General features: G+C 42.2%; 1 protein-coding gene across 1 annotated transcript in view; it reads left to right on the top strand.

Annotated features, from left to right (window-relative positions):
• THADA (THADA, armadillo repeat containing) overlaps nt 1-15,827 on the top strand; it is a 454,862-nt gene extending 439,035 nt beyond the window's left edge. Inside the window, exons 36-37 of the mRNA XM_018556404.1 lie at nt 12,484-12,647; nt 15,504-15,827. Of these exons, the coding sequence (XP_018411906.1) occupies nt 12,484-12,647; nt 15,504-15,821 (482 nt within the window). The 3' untranslated portion in view covers nt 15,822-15,827. The remainder of the gene's footprint in view (nt 1-12,483; nt 12,648-15,503) is intronic.
• Nucleotides 15,828-16,364: the final 537 nt, after the last annotated feature.

The following is a 16,364-nucleotide window of genomic DNA, read 5'->3' as shown; positions in this document are numbered from 1 at the left end:
AGGAAAATTGTTTGAGATGCAAAGAAAAACCCACAAATAACTTCAGGTGAAATGCAGGACACTCTGAAAACATGTGGGATGGCTGTTGCAAGATGCACAATAAGGAGGCACTTGAAGAAAGATGGACTGCATGTTCGAGTCGCCAGAAGAAAACCATTACTACGCAAATGCCACAAAGTATCCCGCTTACAATACGCCAAACAGCACAGAGACAAGCCTCAAACCTTCTGGCACAAAGTCATTTGGAGTGAGACCATAATTGCGCTTTTTGGCCACAACCATAAATGCTACATTTGGAGAGGAGTCAACAAGGCCTATGATGAAAAGTCCACCATTCCTACTGTGAAACACGGAGGTGGATCGCTGATGTTTTGGGGATGCGTGAGCTACAAAGGCACAGGAAAGTTGGTCAGAATTGATGGCACGATGAATGAAGTATGTTATCAAAAGATACTGGAGGACAATTTGCATGCATCAGCCCGGAAGCTGCGCATTGGACATACTTGGACATTCCAACATGACAATGATCCTAAACACAAGGCCAAGTCGACCTGTCATTGGCTACAGCAGAATAAAGTGAAGGTTCTGGAGTGGCCATCTCAGTCTCCTGACCTCAATATCAATAAGCCACTCTGGGGAGATCTCAAACATGCAGTTCATGCGAGACAGGCCAAAAATTTACAGGACCTGGAGGCTTTTTGCCAGGAAGAATGGGCAGCTTTACCATCTGAGAAAATAAAGAGCCTCATCCACACATACCACAAAAGACTTCAAGCTGTCATTGATGTTAAAGGAGGCAACACACCGTATTAAGAACTGGGTTATGTAAACTTTTGATCAGGGTCATTTGGGTACTTTCTGTTGACATTATGATTGGAAAAGAGTAAACACAGTTGATTGATAATAAATGGCTTCAGCCAAACACTACCCATGAGTGACAGAAATCTTTTCGTGTTATCATTCATATTCTCTGAAAAATGGCCAGGAAATCATAAGTTCTGCCAGGGTATGTCAAATTATGAGCACAAGTGTATGTGGACAACCCTCCAAAATATTAAGTTCATGTGTTCCCTATGAAAGGTACCATTAATGCTGCAACATTACATCAACAAAGACATTTTAAACAATATGTGCTTCTAGCCTTGCGGCTAAAGTGTGAGGAAGGCATTTTCTGTTCCAGCATGACTACTCAGATTATACACACTAAAGTATTTATGCTATAAGCATTGTGGAGAGATTCATCTTCAAAGTTCACAATACAGGCACTTCAAGTAAGCACTTACGTACAAGTGCACTTTAAAAGGTCAGATGTTTAGAGTTAGGTCACCCATTCATCCCTTAGGTATGTCTGTGGCTTGCACTATCCCAGATTGTGGATGGGAGTAAAGGTACTAAAAAGTGGACTTGTAAGGTGTTGGAGAGATTGGTAGAAGTTACCATAGTTGTTGCTGGATATGAGCTGTGCTGTGCTATGACTGTGCTTATTGTCCCAGCGCTGTCACATGACTAGGTCATGTGCACTTCCATACTTGGAGATACTGGGTACAGAACATTGGGGGGAGCAAATTTAGTAAGGTAAACACAGAAGTAATAATTCAACATATCCACTCAGCAAATGGAAATGGCTCGGCAAACAGCATGGCGTATTTTCACTAGTGGATATTTAGAATTATTATTTCTGTGTGCACATCTTCAATAACTACACCTTTTTTTTTCTTTAATGTGTGCATTACTTTCACTCAATTGATGTTATTTTTTTAAATCTTATAACTTATTATATGACCACTGTATGGAAAATTAGAACTTTTCAATTTATTTATTACAAAATCTGAAATCTATTGCAAATAAAAAAAACTTTACCTTATCATAATAAAATGCAAATGGCTCCCTCTGAAGCAGTCAAGGCAGTTCCCCTTTAAAATGTGTTAGTCTATATTCATATGTCTTCTATAAATGCTGTCCAGACAGAATCTGGCAGTCAATCAGTACCAATTATGCTTTCAGCTTCTTGCTGCCCTGTATCGTACTGGGCCCCAGGCTTCCATTATCCTCTGTGCTGGGGGATGAAGGCCAATCACATATGCTGGGCATATCCAGCTGCTGTGTGTTCCCTACATTCTTCCTTGGGTGTTTCCTGCACTTAATCAGCCCTGAAGTAGGGTCTCAAGTGACAGTTTATACTTTGTAGAGGTTTTTGTATTCTTCCATTTAAGTTTATCTTTGTAACGTTCCAAAGGAGAAAAAAAAAAAAAAGGAAGCCGAAACCTTCCACCCAGCAAGTGGATAAAGCTAGGAATCTGTCATGATTATCAGTATGTAGTCTCCAAAAAATGTCAAGCATTTCATAAAAGTAGTCCACTCATTGGCAAATAGCTCACCGTTATTACATTGTGTCATATCTAAATAGGCCGAGCGTGGTTCTATATATCCAATCTGTCATCTTGCACTTTGTGTTGCGTACATCTAAACTGCACAACCCTTCTCAGAAAGCTAATAAAGATGATCGATTCCTACCCGGGGGAACAGTAAAAATGCACTTTCATTCAGCCATTCCTCAACGCTGAAATCCAAGCTTTGATGTAATGTTGCATAATAATCAGAACATGTTGTTATTCCTTATATATGAAAATTCAATCCTCTTTAAGATTGAGCATCCATGAATCCACGGCATTGCAGAGTTTGAAGTTCACAAGAATAAATAATGGCAGAGAATGCTTGTAGGACGCTGGCTTCTATTTAACCTTTTTAGAACAAGTACTGTTTTCAATTCACTGATGCGTTTACTAGTTTATGGATGGGATGCAGCTTTAAAGTGACACTAAAATCTTAAAACTGCATTCAAGTACCTTAACTATTAACAAAAATGTATCTTATTTGCAGGGCTATATATAGCTATATATAGATATATGGCTATATATAGCTCTGACATATATCGCAATGCTGTACACTTGGCTGCATCTCCCTCCCTCCTTCCCAGCTCCTCTTACCTGCTCACCTGGCCTCCTCTGCCACTGGACTGGCCGGAAGTGAAGTGATGTCACTTCTGGCGGTCAGAGATCAGATGAAAATCTGCGCCGATGGGGCCTCAGCCTGCTCCGATGCCTGCATAGGTAATGCTAGGGCCCGGCGCTGCTACTTTTTTGGTGTCAGGAGGGCTGTGCAGAGGGCTGTGCGGGGTGTCAGGAGGGCTGTGCGGGGTGACAGGAGGGCGGTGCATTGGTGTTGTGCAATTAGAAAAAAGTGCATGCAATTGCACCTCACTGGAACTCAGTTACATTGTGGTAGCATGCATTACACTGCATGAAGAGGGTCCAATTAAGTGGTGAAGTGCGTTCACGTCATGGGACTGTGAGATGAAGGTAGGTGGAACGTTGAAAATGTATTTTCTGTGAACGTGGTTTAGTGGGTATGGAATGCGCTGTGGCATCATGATGGGTAAATGGTCCTATTGTGCTGGGGGTTTTTTTTGTTTGTTTTTTAAGAGGGTGGATGTTGCAGACAGAGTAATAAAGTTACAAGTGAAGCATTTTTTATTCCTAATTGTCTAAAACAAGAAAAGTTTTGCCTTTTAGGTAGACTTTAAAAAAAAAGTGGAAACCTTCGCCTATGTCACCAGTCAGGTTCCAGCTGTCATATTTGAGTGGAGTGGAAGAATAAAAAGTATGCTGATTAGTTTGGGATTATTGTAGGAAGTATCTTCTAGGTTTGAGGATGTTTTAAGTGGCGTTCTGCGTATCCTCTCGTGAATTTGGCTGACGTGGTGCAGTGCAGCAGAACTCCCAGGTGGAGACAGCAGACAGCTCTTTAAAGGCTAGGTGCTATCACACCTCCCTGTCTGGCTTACAGCTGTAAGGAAAACACATTCCTCCTGTGCATCCAGGGTAAACCGGAGAGGTGTGGGCTTTTTAGTACACAGATGCATGTTTAAACACATCATAATTCATGAACAGGATAAGGATGCTTACCTATTTCAGGCATAAGGCTACATTCACATAGGTCCCTTTGCTCCTGTGTGTAAACAGCTGTGGCTGCATTTGTACAGAGCAGTAGCCGGTGCTGCCGCTGTTCGCAATAGGGCCTCTTACTGGCCCTGGACGCAGACAGTTTGTGTCCAGTGACAGCGACTCTGGCCACATGCAAACTGGGGGAGAATGTTCCCAAAATGAAAAGACATAAGCAATAAGCAGCATCTGGGCCTCCACGACAAGCCCCAGCATGGCTTGCTAAACATGGCCAAAGGTTTTGTGCCTTACGTGGTCATGAAGTGCAGATGCTATGAAAAAATGTTGAAGTGTCAGCTGTTCATATTTCTGTTTCTGTGTAGATGCTAGAGAGTTAAACCATCAATTTATGATATTTCATTGGCACTCTACACATTTAATGCATTTTCCATTTTGGAGACTGCAGCAGATAGAATAAAACGTACTAAAACGAACCTGTGACTAGACTATGAACGTTTACATATTTTCAACAGCAGTAGCACTGAAGTCGTTCACTTTGGGCAGACGCACCCAAAACTCCAAGATAGTTAGGCATGTAGATTGATTGGATGGTGGGAACATCTTGCTATATTCCTAGAAAAATAAAGAAGCCAGCAGGTGACTCATTTCCAGTCAATTCTGTTGCCTCCGTATGATTTGGGAGTTAAACGCTTGTACCAAATGCCCATGTCTACTGGATTAAGCCATTATCATTAATGGTAGGCCCATAGATGGCCAGTAAACAATATCAAATTTTCTACTATGTGTAAGTAGGTATTCTGTGTATCAGTTGCACCTGAGTATTACTTTAAAGGTCAGTACTCCCAAAACTGATATTTCAGCTTTTGATGCTGTGCTGGGGAGTTAAACCCACAGAATGTTTCTTATATCACCTGGGGTGTTCCAGTGGTGAGATCTTTGCTCTTTGTTTCCCATCTAAAACCGATTAATTTGTAATCTACAGAGTGGGCGCGGGAGGTATGTAGGCCACCATACTTGTGCTAAGCAGCATAGCAGGGGTGGGTGTCACAGCAATATGTGCATTACTTTACAATTATTTTGGCAGATAGAACAATCCCTAAACGCCTAGTTTCCATATGGGTAGATTTTTTTAATGGTCTTTCACGGGTCAGTTCACCTTTTAATAAAAAAAAAAATTTTTTAAATCATAAGCATTACAGTTTTGATCGTACATTAAAATGCTGTCCTTTTTAAAAATGGTATTTACTTTTGAAGCTACTGCTACTATGGGCTTCCTCTCTCCATCCTGCCTAAATGGCAGGCCGACCGTTGGATGCACAGCCCTAGACCCTCACCAACAAAAACTTGGCTTTCCTAACCACGCATGCGCAGCCTACTCTCTTTCTCACTCACAGAACATTGTGAGATGTTGGGGCTCTGCTTACAAGGGTCAGTCTGTTCCCCAACTAGACATGATGGACAGGCCAACCCACGGCAGCAGCAGCTTCAAAGTATGGATCATTTTTAAAAGCATTTTAAACAGCATTTTAATGTAAAATCAAATCTGTAATACATATAGATTTTTTTTTTAAATGTCAGGTGTACTTACCCTTTAACTGATATCACAGAAAAGGTTTTCTAATGATAAGCAATAAAAAATTGGTAAGGTCTCCTCCTCCGCCCAATGTCCTAATACAGAACTCGGCAAAAACAGTCAGCATGCCATTATGGATCCATCTTCCACAATCTCTTATAATTAAGGCTGAAACGCGTCAGCATATTTGTTGTGCCTGCTTTTATGGCTTAAAGCCTTAAATTAATAAAGGAGATTGTGGAAGATGGATCTATAATCGTGTGCTGACTGTTTTGTAAAGATAACCTGAGGCTTTGTACACAGAATTTGACCTGATCCCCTTCATGACACACAAACTCTGCCTGTGTTGAAATACTTGAATTTTATTTACATTTCTTCACCGGGTAAGGAATGCAAACCTTGATGAACACAACAGAATACATATTGGAGAGAGGAAGCTCGATTCTCCCTGAGCAATGAAAGCTGTGTTCCTTCTAGTTACAGAGCATCCTCCCCTTATCTTAGAAGCCAGGGAACAAGAGTGATACCATTTTCAGCACGTTGAAGCTTGCAGTGTGGACAGATCTTAGTGCTCCTTATTACAGTGAGCATAACGTACAAAACAAGACCACACCGCGTTCCTTCCACAGAATAAGTCATATCGGTTTTCAGGTACAGCGTGAAGGAAAGTGCAGCTTGAGTTCATTTGGAGCATCCTATTAAGAAGCAGAAGCTGTTCTAGTGTAGTTCTGCAAAGCTCATTCATCCTCTACAGACTTACAGTATCACTCGATTAGACAATTACAAATTGGCTCTTGTGTTGTTGGAAATCCTTATGATATATTCTGAAAATGACCTTTTAAAAAGCATCCACAACCAACACCGACTTTCCACTTTGGGTGGAGATGAGCAGCTTCGATTTCCTGCCTGGCCTTTATTGCTCTGTTGGACCCTGAGAAGGTCTCTCCCCAGCACTGTTGTATCTTTTCAGGGCTTGTTCACACCAAATGCAGACCAGATCTGCATGGGTTTCTGCACACGCAGTGCAGATCAGTTGTGCCGCGTTTTTGATGCGTTCCGGGCCGTTTTGGGTAAAAAAATAATATTTTTAAAAAAGTTGAGAATAGGCCTTTAGTGCGTTCCAGGGCGTTTACATGCGTTTTTGATGCGCTTGCATGCGTTCCAGAGCAGGTAAAATAGGGCTTGCTGCAGTTTTTTTTACATGCTTTGGAACTGAACGCTGCGGTGTGAACTAGAGCCCAAATACCATTGGAATACATTGGACGCAGTTTTGATCCGGTCTGTAACTGCTCTGCTCCTGGAACGCGCTTGGTGTGAACCAGGCCTCAAATAAGTTTCAGAGTTTGTCACTGTCACGATGGGCTTCCTGTAGCACATTTTCTACCTATAGAGATTCACATTTTGGTGATAAGCTGAATGTAATATAGACTGAGAGGGGTACGGAGCTTGATTACACTACATCCAGATGTGGTAAAATATTTGAGACTTTCAGGCCCCGTGCAGACCTCCGCGATCCGGGATTGCGCGGTCCTGCATAATGATTTCAATGGGGTGGCATCCGTGCGGCAATCGCAGAAAAAAAGTACAACTACCTTTATTTGTGATACATGAAGCACGGGCGGAATTGCGGCTGCAAACCGCGCGATCCGACTGGGGTGCCATTAGAAAATAATGGCACCCACAGCGCGATCGGTTCACACCTTGGCGACTCCTGACCACGCGGTATCGTGCACGATTGCCGCGCGGTGAGCTGTCGCCTAGGTATGCACTGGCCCTTATTGTTCTTAAAGGAGAACTATGACTTAAGGGCAAATAAATATACCCCTTACCTTGATTGTAGTAGCATTGTTCTTTTTCTCTAAATTCGCAGCACATCACAGATAAAACCCTCAAACCTGTAGTAAATGGCCGTCTTCACCCATGCTCCAAGCTCCTTTCCTCTTAGGGGGCGTTAACATTTGATCCAGCCTGCCCACGGCTTTTTTTTCAAATGAACTCATTGCTGTGGCTGCGCTTCCTCTCATCGTGCACAGCTGTGTTTTGTCAGCTCGTGCACAGAGGCTCCTTCCCCTCTCTCTCTCTCCCTGCCCTGTGTGACGCTGACATCCTCAATTCACTGGGGATCGCTGATGAGAGAGGGGAAGGAGCCCTCTCTCTCTCTTCAGCATTTACTACAAATGGGAAAGTCCATATATAGTAAATAGTGTTAGAGGGGGGAAGGAGCTGGCACACGGGGACATGCAGGTAAGGAGAGAGCTGCTGCGCATGTCCATATATTCGTGGAGCAGCTCTCAAGAATCAATGTCAGTCATCAGTGGGGAGGATCCCGTCAGATATGTCGGGATGTCTTCTCATTGCGGCGCTTAGCCCCGCCCACCACCTAAAATAAGGTTTTACAGCCTTACTGTGCATTTTGGCTAATTAGAGTAAATTACATTATTTACTTATTTAGCCTAAGGAATGCATTCATAAAAAAAGATAGAACCCCATAGTTCTCCTTTAAAAATAGACTAAACACAGAACATGGGGGTTGCCATTGCTGGCCTCTTTGAAGACATGCATGCAGTAAATAAATCAGAATCCTCTCTTTATACTTCATCTGGGTCATAGACTCAGAAAGTCCTAAAGCTGCAGCATGACAGCCAGGTAATTATCATTTTTGGGACAGTCAGCAATGGCAGCCTCTACACTTTTCTCTGCACAGGCTTCCTTTACACTCTGAGATGCTCAAATAAAAAAAGAAGTTACAGATGTGCTAAAAAGTCTCAAAGACATAAGGAGACATACTGTCAATCGGCTTGTAACTTGCAGACAATGATAATCCAGTGGAAATCTGCTGGTATGAGATGGGGATAGTTTGAGCAACTAGCTACAAACTTGCTGGGAACAGCAAACAAGAGTGGCAAAGTGCACAAATCTTGTGCAATACAATGAATCTAAAAATGTGAACAATTGCACTCACAAATAATATGGTAACTACAACACTTATTTGTAGCCGACATGTAACATATGTCTGGTGAGTAGGAGCCAGCCCGCTCACGATGGCTGTTGGTGGGGCTTTTAGCTTGAGCTGTCAGAGATGCCGGTGTATGCAAGAAAAAGCAGGACCCAAAAGATAGCTGGAGATGCACAGCGTCCCACTGCTCAAAAGGAGCAAGGGACCTCCCACATTAAAGCATCTGTTACTATCCCTCAGACTTGACAAAGAGTAACAAGTTTAGAGTGCTCAATTTCTATCCATAATGGCATGGTACATAAAGGATTTATTAGGGCTTGTTCACACGATTTTCTGGCCCAGATCTGGAGACGTGGTGCTATGCATGCAGTGCGTTTTTGACTCGTTTTTGATGTGTTTTTGATGTGTTCCAGTTATAAAAAAATATATATATATATAGTTTTTTTTTTTTGGTTGGTGTGGGGCTGTCAGTACGCGTTTTGACGTGTTCTTGCATTTCCGGACTGTTTCTGGACCGGACAAAATGTGACATGCAGTATTTTTTCTGTCCGGAACGGACTGCGCTCGTGAGAACCGTAGCCCATAAAACACATAGGGATACATTGGGATGCATTTTGGGTGTATGAGCGCACGGATCTGGTGAACAAGCCCTTAATGCTGTGGACATAAAATGCATGATAAGAATAAATCTGCTAAGGGGAATGCAAATAAAAAGCTGTGCAAAATACAAACATTACATAAAAACAATGAATAATAAAAATCCATAAAAAGACCTCAGTCACACAGACGTACACTGCTGAACAACGTGCACGTCCATGCAGAGACCTGTGCTCGGGAGGGACAGGTGCTGCGTGTAACCGCTTGCAGCTGCCTGTACATCTCTATGAGAGGACATGGCTGCATGCCAACCCGAACTTGCAAATCTGTACAGGTATGGATGCCCTACCTTGGAGGCAGAGCTTCCCCCATACATTCACATCAACATCACCTCCATGATTCTGTTTTGGGTGGGTGCCCTAAGGTTGTATTTTTAGGTCATACCTTTTGTCACCCCTTCCTCTGCCAAGACCACAAGAACGGTGTCACTACTTCACAGCTGGATTCCCCAGCTACGTATTTTATGGAGAATCTGTTTATGACACCACCATTTGCCTTTGTAATAGCTAAGACCAGTTGGGTTCAATTAGAATATAAGTGCTGAACTAGGTATATATGACACTGCTGGAGTCCCCACAGCTATAATAACCTACCATGGGATTTAGCATGTCAGAAACAATGAAGAACATTGATTGGCAGAGTTGGCCTTTCGTTTGTGGTGGCCATGTGTTTGGACCGAGAGGCTTTTTGTAGGCACTTATCCCGATGGCAGGCCTTAGTCATGTCCTGCATTCCATCATCCTATATTTACACAGCGTGATTTGCTGAGACAGTCTATTAGAAGGAGCAGAATGGATGTTTGTGTGTTTGCTTCGGGAACTGTTTACTGGATGAATCTGAAGAACATCCCTAATGACTGCATGACTGGTTTGTTTGTAATAGTGGACACGCTCTGGGAATCAGCGAAAGACGGAATTGTGAAATGATCCAGTGTGGTGCTCCATGCTCGGGTCCATATTTAGCTAAGACGCTGCCTCGCACTAAAGATGACGCAGTGCAGAAAGATGCCGAATTCCCTCCATTTACATTTGGAAATCTGTTGTAAAGAGAGCCGAGCTGATTATAGAATGTGTGTTCCTGGTCTCTACCACTGTATACATGGCTTTGTTTTTGTTTTTCTGCTCATTAGAGTTAATGTAGCTGCCTTGTTTAAGTAAACGCAGCCTCTCTAACTTCCTACACTGGCTTTTAGTCAAACACTAATCAGTTTCCCATAAGCCGGAGAGCGATATGGAGTAAACAAGACTGTGGAGAGTAGGCCAAAGCAAAGAGGTAAACACACGAGAACATATGAATCATCTCTACATTAAGCAGAGCAAAAAGTTAATACTGTACAATAGTGTCCACACAGCGAAACAAAAGGTTGAATTTATGGCTCTGCAGTGATCGCACAGCTCCAAACTGTCTCACTTTTTGGAGCCAAATCCTTCTGTCTCCATTTCCTCCATAACTGTCACTCTTTTATGTCCGATGTGCTATAAATACATCCACTTCTTAACTTGTCTATCTTGCTTTTCAATTTTATGTTCAGCTTCTAAATGATTATGTTGATTGTCTCATATAAAGGAAAACAGTTCTGGAAAACAGTCTTGAGTTTTTGTGCAGTTGGAAAAGTGCTTTTAAATGCCCAACACAAGAAAGCCCATGATTTTCAAAGGCCCTTGTTCACACCAGGAATACGCGTGAAAGGTACATGAGCTTCTTTGGGCAGTTAAAAGCGCGTTTTTGCACCATAGACTTCAATGGAAATGCCCAAAAACGCGCGGCAAAAGTATCTTGCACATTTTCGTGACCATTTTTTTGCACGTTTAAATGCGCGTTCTTCCATTCTACCGCAATGTTTCATAAGCTGCCAGTCAAAACACGCGTCTTCATGTATGCACGTAAAAATGCGAATCAAAATATGCACAATGCGCAAATAACGGCATGCTGCTCACGCGCGTGCAAAAATGGTGGTGTGAACCCGGCCTAACAACAACTGTTAGAAAAAGCTAAAACAAAATTAAAGTAAGAAACACGTACACACACATACGCATCAGGTGCGCCTATGTACGAAAAAAGTGATTGCTCCTCACGTTGGGTATCAAGGTGCACACCAGAGTGAGAGTAATAATTCTAGGGCCATTATTCACAGTTAGCTCTAAACTGATGACTTGTAAATGCTTTTAACATGTCGCCTATGGGCAATTGTGGGGACATTTGATAAGTTTGTCACCATTTCACCGGCCCATGCAATTTTTAGAGTTTCACATCTATTTACTTGATGCAACCTTAACTTTGAAATGTTATCAAACAATCAGAGATTATGTTGTGTTTGTGTAGACTAAAAGTAACTTGTCTATTTTTTCTGCTGAAACTTTGGGTTTGATAAACAGTTACGCTGATATTGTGGGACATAAACAATTGCAACTGCCAACATTTTATTCTGCAGGGTCTCTGCTTTCATGTAATATATAATTTGGGGTGGTCAGTAATCGTTAGGCCTAAAATGTGCATTTTAACATGTGTGCTAAAATTGAAAACATGGCTGTGGTACTGAAGTGGTTGAAATACATATATGTGCACTGTTTTTCCTGCCAAGTATCTGAGCTTCTGTTAGGCTAATCCTGTAATTCACACACTCCTACCACCTTGCATTATTTTAAGCGTATCTAAATAATGTAATTGTCTATCAGAGTGACCACCAGCTGTAGAACTCTATGCACACGATTGTTTCTGGACCATATTACAGTGACAAACAACATATAATGGGCACATATGTGGTATTGTCGTGAATGTATTGTATCATTTTGGGAGGGAGGGGGTTGGTGCTGGGTCAGGATAATGGCAAGAAATATTCTGCTAAATCTTTTCAGAAAATGTTTTATTAGGCCCAGTTTTCCTTTGATAATAAACAAAAATCTGGAGCTCTCCATTAACATTTACCACCAAATGTCTTGGGGAAAACACAAGGTATAAATGACCTGGATATACTAAGTATCTGCAAAGATGGGAGCAGTTTTACTAACACATGCCAAAGTTTAAGGGCCAGTTCACACCATATGCTTTGCTATGGTCTTTCTTGTGCTTAATTCACACTGCAATGGTGTGAATAAAGCACAAGAAAGCCCATAGCAAAGCATTGTGATGTATTTTGACTGCAGCAGTCAAATAAACGGACTGTATCACAACTGCATATGGTGTGAACTGGCCCTAGAAACGGGTTCAGACGTTAGTCTTTGTTTTTTTTCCCTTCATCATTAAAGGGTTAAGGACTTTATAACTGGACTGAAGGTTTGTTACATAAACAAGGCTCTTATTGATTACCCCTATTCTATGTGCTGTCCTTTGTGCAGGGTTTGCATTCTCTACTGTCAATCCTCCGATGGCATTGGACCTGACGTTGGGTGTCTTATGTGAACTTCTGCAGCAGTGGGATGAAGTCTCAGCCGGTGTCCCTGTCCTCCTTGAGTGGTTATTAGGAGAAGATGACCTCAGCGATCTGGAAACTGCGAATGCGGTAATAGGACTAACAATACTCTTTATCTTCCATTTCTCTTCAGCACACTAGATGTTATGTTATTACACTATCTGGAGAAAGGAGATTGTGGGGGGAGGGGGGGGGCTAAGGAATAGATTTTTCTATTTTCTAGCAAGTTCAATGCCACATTGCAAGTGAATATGAAATAATTTATGGTTAGGAAAAACACTGCAAGCAGGCGTTGAAAATACTTGATTTTTCTGTAATTTTACCTCTTCAAGCCTGGAGTCCATCATGCTTGTCACATCTAATATGTGCATTGTTCACACAAGCTTTAGCTTATAGAAGATCATTGTGTACAGCTTTGTAAAGCTTGCAGCAGCTTTATTGGGGGGAACACAGATCTTATGTCTCAAAATGTGGACTGGCACTTTAAACAAGTTGCTAAAAAGCTTCAGAAGGCTTTGACACTACTTGAAGCAAAGTTGCTGGAAACTCACTGAAAGCTTAACAAATGCTTTGCAAAAGCTTGTTGTCCACACTGCTTGTGTACATTCTGAAGCCCATGTGAACAAGGCCTGTTAGATACACTGACCTGTCTGGCTGGTTTCATCCTATACCTATTGGCCTAGCAGAGAATGGCAGATTTCCCTGGCTGTCTGATAGGAACTGTCCTTCTGGAATCATTTTGGCCTCTCCTTCAAATATTAGCTGGTGCCATGGTTGTCTGGACGTGCTCCTGCCTCAACAATACACTTCCGGTTGTCCCAAGCATACATATGTTTTGGGCAGATTGTAAAATGAAAATCTTCATGTGGTCAGATTGTGGCTGCAGACAAGACCTGACGTGCTGCAAGGCAGTAGAGAAGCCATAATCCAAAGCCTGACGTAACCTGACACAAGAATGCTGTTTTCTCCACATGACCAATTAGCGGCACAGGTGTAAAACAGCAATGCAGTCATTTTATGAGAGGATATGGGAGGCGTGAATGGCGATATATAATAATTAAGTTGTATGCGTCGTTTATGCCACAGGGCTCAGTGGGCTTTCACAATTACAAAATTAAAGCAAATAACGCAAAGGAACGCAAACAGCATAGGTGTTTTAAGAGCCGTCGGGATTATCGTGAATTACCCAAGCGTCTGGCTAAACAGGAAAGGCTTTATACTTTCTGCTTTTTAATAATTTCCAAACTTCTTCTGTACCAGAGGCAGTATTATAGGAAAATAGAACTGATTTACAAGGGTGCTTTATTTAAATGTGCAGCCGAGCAAAGTATTGTGATTTACAGTAAGCAGAAATGTTGGCGGTGAGGGCCGCTCTTTGTAGAAAAATGTAAAAATTGGCTAAATAAAAAAAGGTTTGTGTTGGGGAGCTGGATGCCGTTATCTTTTTGTCAAGGAGAATACCACCTGTCTCACATTAACACATGTGTAAGGCCAACCTACAACAACCAATCTGAGATCAGGCTTCATAGTTTTGACTGCTGGATACCAATGAAAGGTGTCATCTGATTGGTTGCTTTGGGTAACTGCACTTTGTTCAGCACCACTGCACCATTTTCAGTGCCTGAGCTTATAACTAGGGATGTTCAGATACCAAGTACCGAACTCGATACAAGTACCGATACTTTTCCAGCTCCAGGACTAGACTAGAGAAAAATTCAAACGTTAGGAGGCAGCTGTCATTTTTAAGGAGTATATACATACACACACACACACACACACACATATGTACAAGTACTGATACATGTTTGTTTAGTGTCATGTGACAGTTTTTCTAAAACAATACAGACCAATGATTTCAGGACAGTGGTGGAGCGCCAGAGCCAGGTCCCACCTGCAACCGCTGCAACCTTGGTAGTTTGTGAAAATGCCAAGTATCTGCACTGGTATCTGGACATTCCTACTTATAACTGACATTACCGGCTGTATAGAACACCCAGGGGGGAATTTATCAAAACTGGAGCAGACAAAATCTGGAGCAGATTTGCACTGCAGCCAATCAGCTTTTATCTCTAATTTTCAAATCTCACCTGAGCAAACTGAAGAGAGATGCTGATTGGTTGCCATGGGCAACTGTTCCAGATTCTGTTTGCTCCAGTTTTGATAAATTCCCTCCTCAGAGTTCATGATTTAAAGCTGAACACACAGATGAAATACATATACGGGAGCTGTTTCACCTACCAGAGAATTTGTATTCCTGTCCACCCAGTCCTGTTATTTACACAGCTCTGTCACAGCATAGCCAGGCTGGTGACCTGACTTTTTTCTACTGCAGCTAAAGCCGTGCTGTCAGCAATCTATAAATGCAAATAAGAGATCCTTGTAAAAAAAAAAAAAAAGAATGTAAATACCTCTTATGCTTTTGCTGTTGTGACCAAAAATTGCCTCTGAAGTCTGCTAAGAAACTGACTCCTCTTCTGTGTCCTGCGCTGTGATCACTGGTTCTTCCTGCCAGCCTCTAAGTCACCACAGAACACAGTAGTAATGTAGGGGTCAAGGGGCAGAACAAGAGACACAGGATATCGACCCTCCCGGAAGTGTCAGACTTCAGCTGGTGATCCTTCTTGGGTAGCACCCGGCAGTGCAGGCAACAACTGAGGGAAGTATTTACAAATGGATTTTAAACAAGCAGCAACTTTATTTGCATTTCATTGCTGACAGGATCACTTTTAGCTTAGGGTAACCTTCCTGCCCCTACACTGTGTCTGGACCGCAGTTCACGCCACTTCCCACTGTGCTGGTAAAGATATCGGATTTTAAACCTGAACAGAATTGGGAAGTTGCATCTTGTGTTTGGCTAGTTTTGTGATCTGCTGTAAATGTTCTCGGACTCTTAGACTGTATAAGGATTTCTAAATATACCTCTTTAACCTATTTTCATGTTTTAAGGTGGAGGACGACTATCTGTTTGAGAAAGGTGAAGCCAACTTCTGGGCTGAGAAACTTGTGTACATCAGGCTGCTGGCTAAACATCTGGGGGAGCTGATGGACAGAGCGCGTTGCAGCACACTGCCGGATCCAAAGCTTCTTCACATATCTCAAGCAGCTAATGAGCGATCAGAGAGCGTCCAAAGCCTTTTCAATGACTTCCCCCCAACGCCGCAGTTCCTGAAGACCTCCGAATATAACAAATTGCTGATTCATAAAGAGAGGACCTCTAGATGTATGGATATACTGAATGTAATGCAAACACGCAGAGGCTCATGAAAATGGTTGAAGCTAGAGGTGGACAAACACTGACTTTTAGGTCAAGCTGCCCTGTAGAGCATTCTGGCACTTGTAGTTCCATCACAGCTCGGATGCCACTGATTGATTGTCAAGTTTACATTATTAGGTTTTTAAAAATGTATCTTTTTTGCAACTTTTTACTTTTATTGCCTTTGATTTTATCATCATGAAATAAAATACAGCTTCTTAATTGTGGTGCCATAACTGATAACTACCCACCAGTGTCAGAACTGAAATGTTATGCTTGGGATGCACGCAAAGAGCAAAACCTTACTTGCTTGGTTCTTTAGGCCAGGCTGTAGTGCACCAGTCCACCCCCATCCCTCTTTATCCATGGTCTGGTGATCTTGGAACACGCTTGCTTCTGATGCTGGAATACTACTACAGTAAACCTAAAGACCTTGCTGGAGATTACTAAAATTTCATTTCAAGCTCTATGCAGAATTTTAGGATAGGGGGATGGGAATTCCAAGAAACCGTATTTACAAACTGAGCACTGTTGTTATAAGGAAGAGAAAATTG

Source organism: Nanorana parkeri, unplaced genomic scaffold (genome assembly GCF_000935625.1).
Source record: "Nanorana parkeri isolate BGI_ZX_2015 unplaced genomic scaffold, ASM93562v1 scaffold1, whole genome shotgun sequence".
Taxonomy (NCBI): domain Eukaryota; kingdom Metazoa; phylum Chordata; class Amphibia; order Anura; family Dicroglossidae; genus Nanorana; species Nanorana parkeri.
The sequence above is the reverse complement of the archived record's forward strand: the minus strand, read 5'-3'. Positions and strand labels throughout refer to the sequence as shown.